The sequence below is a fragment of the Argentina silus genome, assembly GCF_951799395.1.
Source record: "Argentina silus genome assembly, chromosome: 9".
Lineage (NCBI taxonomy): Eukaryota > Metazoa > Chordata > Actinopteri > Argentiniformes > Argentinidae > Argentina > Argentina silus.
Window position 1 is genome coordinate 17,402,271 of NC_139663.1, and position 7,440 is coordinate 17,409,710.

Below are 7,440 nucleotides of genomic sequence, written 5' to 3' on the forward strand. Positions count from 1 at the left end.
GCTTCTGTCTGCAGTGCTCTGTGTCTGTGCTTCTCCACTCTACAGCTCTGACTGCTCCCTTCCTTTCTTACTCCCAGTGGAGCTGTACAAAAGTACCAAAGACATTATATCAGCCTTTGGAAAATCAGCCCTCTATTTTTCTACAGATACGGAGAAGTGTCTATCTCCTTGCTCTTATTTTTGATAGCTCTTTCCCCTTCCTCTCGATGCTTGATCAGGGTCAAAGCCATGGATGGATGTTCTTGCTGCTGGCTGGTCCCAGCTGGGTGAGTTTATGTATGCGTGTGTGCGTGTGTCTGTGCGTGCGTGCGTGCGTGCGTGCGTGCGTGCGTGCGTGCGTGCATCTCGTGAGTGCGTGCATCTCATGAGTGGTTGGTGTGTAGTGGGACCCACGGCTGTGAAGAGTGCATTGTGCGCTTCGCTGTCTGACTCAATAAGCGTGACACATGTGAAAAGAAGCACATTCTCCTGTCCCCGTGAGGACAAAGCAGGCAGCCAGCCTAGGCAGCTCCCATCACCCGTTCCACACTAGCCATTTTCCCCCTGGGCAATCATTCTGCTGAGGAAGAAATTCATTCTATTTCAACAGAAACTCATTCTATTTCAACAGAAATACATACACTACACGAGGTAATGCAGTATTCATGAGCCCCCCCCCCCCTCCCCCATCAGTGATGTAATGCAGATACCCTTTCACATCAGTGTGTCCTAGACGCACCCACTTTCCCTCAATGTCTACCCGGATGGCGGGAAGGGGTTAAGTGCTGGTGAGGTTGTGCTAAAGCAGCCAGAAACCTGGCCATCTGAGGTTACACTTCGAATAATCCTGTCTCATCATACCCAGCTTTTGGAACCTCTCACACACACACACACACACACACACACACACACACACACACACGCACAATTCTACAACACTTAGCAAGGGGGAGGGGGATGGTCTGGTACTGTACATATGACCCCTCTACTCTAGCTGTCTTAAGATTGTACTTCCTCCTCCACTAGATCACTGAGCCATCAGCACCTAATGTGTCCTTATACTTAAGCTTTATGAATGAATGAAAAAGCTAGCTAACAGAAACATATGAGCAGTTGAAAAATACAATAGATCACTATTTTTCGATTGTTATGGATGCTTTTGACCTGTAGATAAATAGAATAGATATATTTTTGGTTTTGGTTTAACCACACTAAGAAGGGAAACAGGATTATGCACTACGCAGCACAGCATGGGTCAGGGAGTTTTGAGCACATTGATCTCCAATCAATAAAGAGCTGGGGAGACCAGTGCAGTACTTGAGTGTGGCCTTTCCACTTGTCATTGCTGAGATGATGAACATTAGTGCGCTGGAGCAGAGAGGATTGCAAATGTGAGCATTATCATCAGTTCCCTTCCTCCCTCTCTCTGTCTCCCCCTCTCTCTGTCTCCCCCTCTCTCTGTCTCTGTCTGTCTGTCTGCCTCTCTCTGTCTCTAACTGTCTCTCTCTCTCTCTCTCTCTCTCTCTCTTTCTCTCTCTCTCTCTCTCTCTCTCTCTCTCTGTCTCTCTCTTATATATTTTTTTTTAATAGTTTTTATCTTACATATTTCTTCTTTAACCCAATATACAAATTCCAAGTGATTTGATCGAGGCATCATAACATGAATGTTGACAAGACATGAAATTAAATCAAATAAAATGGATGCTATTTTTATTATGCTATTTATCTGTTTAACCCCCTGTTGTGGATGACTTTTGGAATAGAAACACGACACACATTATCACACATGTTTCCTACAGGAGATGGTTTAAGACCATCACAATGTGAGCACAATGATTTCCAGTGTACTGTATAATGAATCAAAAAAATGATGCTTAAATGAGCTGCTGTATACTTGAAGGTACCCTGTGCAGGTGCAGCATGCATCCCCGCGTTTATGTTTTATTTTTCTCATTTCTGTGGTGAATACAATATCTTACTGATAGATATCAAATCATGCAATATAATACCTAGCTACCCAATTCTCATGTTAAAGGGTATTGGTGCTCTTAGCTGCAGTCTCTGCAAGAAGACAAGGCAGTGTCCACTACTGACCATGCACCATGCACCATGCACCATGCAGCATACTGCACATGTGTGAAGCACATAGTGTACATTAGGTTAGAGATTAGCTATGCAAAGCATTGATCCCTGTGCTCTTATGCCTCACTGCACGCGTTGCTCTGTATGATGTCTGTAAGGATGTGGTACAAGGTGGCCCCCTAGTGGATTTATCTAGCCATTCATCCTAATGGTAGAAGGAGTTATTGGAACATACTGTATAATGGATACGTGCACATTGTTCCCAACATAATTTATAAAAGCTGACTTTCAACTGCCAGCCAAGTCATTTGAGTGTATCTCTACAACAATCACTTTGTTATATTGAATCTGAATTTTAATAACCTATATATAAATTACTGCAGGTACAGTATCTCAAGCCAGAAAATATTCTGAGCATCTCTCCTCGTCCATAGCTGACCTTGGTTTCAACATTCCTGTACATCAATACAGACTTGTTTTGATAAATATTTCGCCCCTCACCTCAGTGTGGGATAACTGGCCTTGTGTTGAACTACTGTTGTCTTACTGTGTCTATCATGTGCCCTTGGCTATTTTGTTGGGTGACTACAGTACAGAAGTGTTTTTGATATTCAAATATCAGTACTACTCATTGTCATTACGTTCATGTCATTTTCAGTGTCATCATTCCTGTGTTAGAGATCTATATTTTTCCAGTGTTTACTTTTGTAAGAACCAAAACTGGATTCATAAACCCTGCTGTCATATCGACTGTTTGAATTGTAATAAAACCAACATGCTTTAATATTCCTGTCTTGTTTATTATTGTCCTAAACGATTCACCTGTTGAGACCTATTATTGTATATCATCAATGGTTGAGGCAGAAACCTTTATAAAGTTACCATTTACATTTTGATAAATGAATACAGTTGGCTACACAGAACTTTAGGTTGAAGCAAGGGGTGACTGATCAGGAGTACTCCTCGAGTAGACCTTGTCAGTCATGTAACTCAAGGGATGATGATAGTACGGCAGCTTTAATCCGCAGAGTTGTGGAAACAATTCCCATAATCCCATGTGACTCATATAGTAATAATCACTGGGTGGCTCTATAATGAAGGGGGATACGTCTTTCTACGACAGAAGAGAGAAAGAGAGAAGGCCATCAACTTCGTTTGTATTAGGTAAGTGATTTTTAAAAATATTTTGTATATAAAGTTTGAGGTTAAATGTGAACCGAGGTCATCTTTTTGCGCATAAATGGTCAACGTTATGACGACCTGTTTTATTTGTAGAGAGTGAGGGCAGTCATATACAAACACATTGAACAACAACTCGATGTTTTCCACTACCCATCTATAATTCAGTGTAATCATAATACAGATACTTTGGCTGAAAGGAAAGGGTCAACAGGACCATGATTAATTGTTGGGTTTGGTTGATTTCTCTCCACTCATCTCTGTCGCACATTACTATATCATTCATCAACACTGACGTCATACTATTCACATGTAAATGGACTATGAATCATGTCAACATGGACGATGGTATAAATACGGTCTCGAATAACTCTTCTTGATTTGGTCCTCCGCAGGCTTTTGCAACAAGAGGAGGGAAACGAGAGAGTGACCAGTGCGCACTAACGGCCAAGGGAGTAGACTTGAAGAACGAGAAGAAGAGGGAGCAGAAAGAAAGATACAAGTAATCGAAGAGCGAAAATAGTTTAAACATGTCGGTTGTTGGTGCCATGCCTTTTCTGAAACCGAAACACCCGTCAATTCCCACTTCCCCGCCTGGTACCCAAAGAAGACACACGCTTCCAGCGAGCGAGTTCCGACCTCTCAACACGCAGGATGCCATAAGCGTGTTTGAAATCGAGAGAGAGGGTGAGTTGGCATATAGATATGCTGGTTCATCCAATTACCTTCTTATGTTCAGTTGTACATCAGTTGTACCCAAAGCGCGCGAAAACTCCTGTGCCAACTGCATCTCCATGAGCGTTGCGCACGGTGATCAATCTGGTCTCCGTCTTAAATCTTTGCCTTATCAGACCCACATATTGCGGTGACTTTGTACAGAGATTAATACAAAGATATATTGTTTTGAATAACTACTTATTTTCTCCTTCAGCCTTCATTTCTGTGTCAGGAGAATGTCCGCTCCACCTTGATGAGGTGCGTCATTTTCTCACGCTATGTCCAGAGCTATCCATGGGCTGGTTTGAGGAGGGTCGACTCGTAGCCTTCATCATAGGGTCTCTATGGGACCAGGACAGGCTTACCACAGTAAGACACATTCTATCATGTGGCTTATTGATACCTATTTGTCATTTTACCTCTGTCAGTCATTGTATTGGTAACTGAATAGAATCACAGCATGTGAATAGAAAATTGAATCACATTTTAACTCATGCACACTTCAATCATATTCCCCCTTTTTCCTTCACCCCAGGACGCACTGACTCTCCACAAGCCTGATGGTCATACCGTCCACATCCACATTCTGGCGGTCCACCGGACATTCCGGCAACAGGGAAAGGGCCCTATCCTGATGTGGCGCTACCAACAGTACCTTCGCTGCCTGCCCAACGTGCACTGTGCTGTACTCATGTGCGAGGCCTTCCTGGTTCCCTTCTACCGCAAGTCTGGCTTCACGGTGCGGGGTCTCTGCTCCATCACAGTCGGGCCGCTGACCTTCACAGAGATGCAGTACCCTGTGAGGGGCCACGCGTTCATGCGTCGTAACAGTGAGGCGTACGGCCTCCCTCAATGTTCGTTACTATTGTCAGAGAAACAGGGCAATGGGGCTGTTGATGTGTAGCTTTTTTTTTTTTTTTTTTTTTTTTTACTAAGAGAGATAGTAGATTCCTATTGTACAGTTCAACTATTATGTAAATACACTGATTTATACCTTCCATTTAGTTAAAGCCGACAGGATTATAATTACGCACATATTACATTTGAATGTTAATACAGAATGGGGTACTTGCGCATTGTTAGAAAACTTTTCTTTATGTTGTACATACAAGGGACCTCAAATTGAAGCAATGACTTCATGAAAAAAATGGGACATACCTAAACTTAGATATTATATTTGATTTAATAAGGAAATCACTGGCTCGTGTTTTTCTGTTTTTCTTCTTTATTTCATAAATTAAATCAAAGTAATTCTAAGTTTAACTTCTGGGGTGCGTCCTGTGTTTTTCCATTACAATCGAATGTACTCTGTGACTGTGAGATTGTCTGGGAGATTCAAGATTCAAGATTCAAGATTCAAGATTCAAGATTCTTTATTTGTCACGTGCATACAAGTATACAGTGAAATGCAAAAGTGACAGTGCCACAGAGTAGTGCAACAATACAATAAGTTTAAAAATAGAATAAAATAAAAATAGAAGTACTAAAAAATATACAGTATGGACAGAATAAACAGTATAAACAATATGAACAGTATAAGCAGTAAGCAATATAAATAGCAGATGGATGATTATGTGTGTGCATATGTGTTATGATGACAGTGCGTGTGTGAGTGACTTGAGGGGGGCACTGGAGGGGTCATTCTCGATTCTCCCACTGTGACACTGAATGTAACAGTACATTCAAACTAAGTGACTTTTTTTATTCCATACTGTATGCTACTTTTTGCTTATTTTTTCTACATTTGGAGTTACAAAGCAGTAGGGTGGTTGAGTGTGATGAGTTATGCAATGTTGATTAATTACAGTTAGTGACATGGTAACTGTTACATTGATTGAGTAACGAGTTACATAGTTTTAGATTGCTCCGAGGTTTGGGCTCTAAGCCGCCCACTCCTTAACTCCTCTTGTGCTTCACACAACCGTGGAAAGACGTCACTGACTACCGGGCTTTAGCCGCTCAACCGTGCCTCTTTTATCTCTATTAGGGGGCATTAGCTTTTGTAAAGATCTGAGGGTTTAAAGGAAGAGAGCCACTCATTGGTCTGCAAGCAGAGCCGTGACCTCAGCAAAACAAGCCCCTGCTTGTGGTAAATGGGTGGGTTGTTTTGTTATTTGAACCCCTGTAACAGTTAGAGGATATTTCCTGTTTGGATATCAGACCAACTAAAGCCATTGTTTGTCTGTTCACTTCTCTTTAGCTGGTGTGACCAGTAGCAAGCATGTATTGATTCAACATGTTTTTATAAAGATAATAAAGATTTGAATAAGTGAACGCACACTTTTTTTTCTGACCATGTTTTTCTAACTATGTTTTTGACTAAAGGTGAAGTTATCTGTCTTTTTGGTGTACGGACCATATTTACTCATAAAACAAGTGTGAGAACTTGACATAAAAATACAGCAGGATTATATTGCACATTTCTATATAGTTAAAAGGTTATAAGAAAGACACAAAAGCAAACTAACTGCAATTATTGCTTTACAATTCAGAGGAAAGAATCTATCTATCTATTCAGAGCTCAACTATTCTCACCCACTGAGCAAGCTACAGCCAAGCTTTATAAACTTAAACTTAAACTAAACATGAGTGATCATGGCATATTCCATATTCCATACGTTTTCATTCAAAATATATAAATATAGCAGGGTCTAAATATATCTAAGGATCTTTCAAATTATTCAATTTCCTCACATATGATGGTTTCAGGAACTTTACGTATTTTCAAGCATGTACACATGACAAACATACACAAACAAACAAGGTTATTTGCAGTGTTAGACATCTAGCCCACCCTTTATGACGGTGAGGTGTGCATTTGCCTTGCTGTCGCATGTAAGGTTGCATTGTTCTCCAGCTATTAGTGAGGGGTACTGTTGGATGATGTGTTGGATGAGGTCACAGCAAGAGATCAGTGAGAGAGTACTCCCCCAACCATCAGAGTCAAAAGCCTGAGTTACTACTGCATTACTGTAAATGAGGCCCAGCTGTAAGGGAGGTCTATTCATCCCGAACCAGAGAGAAGGGGGGAGGCAACGCTGGGATAAATATGCTACCTCTTACTGTATGTGCATCTGACACAGGGTTAGACAGTGGTCTTGCATTAAGGAAATTGTCACACAGCAATACAAAAGGGGCTGTAATTACTGTTGTGATCCCTCAATCATATTTCAGTGATTGAAAACCACTTATCATACTTCCATTGAGAAAAATTCCATCCATCATGCCACCTGTATTGTACGCCTGCCAGTTATGGATTATGTGGGAAGCACTTCAATGAGATGTGAGATCACTGGAATTCATTACGTCTTGACACTGGTCCTCCATGCCACAGATACATGGTTTAGGAAGGTAATAATCACATCAAGCTTTACAAGGGCATTCAAGATATGTTGTGTAATTAGTTTTGGATATGGGTGGTCAATAACTAGTTGATAAGTCGCTTCACTAACCGAGTATATGATAAACATCTGGACCAAATAG

General features: G+C 41.2%; 1 protein-coding gene across 1 annotated transcript; it reads left to right on the top strand.

Annotated features, from left to right (window-relative positions):
• Nucleotides 1-3,688: 3,688 nt before the first annotated feature.
• LOC310809861 (serotonin N-acetyltransferase-like) lies at nucleotides 3,689-4,861 on the top strand (the record flags this gene model as incomplete). The annotated part of the gene is made up of 3 exons (XM_083677382.1): nucleotides 3,689-3,927; nucleotides 4,172-4,326; nucleotides 4,493-4,861. The coding sequence occupies exons 1-3, from the start codon at nucleotides 3,771-3,773 to the stop codon at nucleotides 4,859-4,861; spliced, it is 681 nt and encodes a 226-aa protein (XP_083533508.1). The 5' UTR covers nucleotides 3,689-3,770.
• Between the last annotated feature and the right edge of the window lie 2,579 nt (nucleotides 4,862-7,440).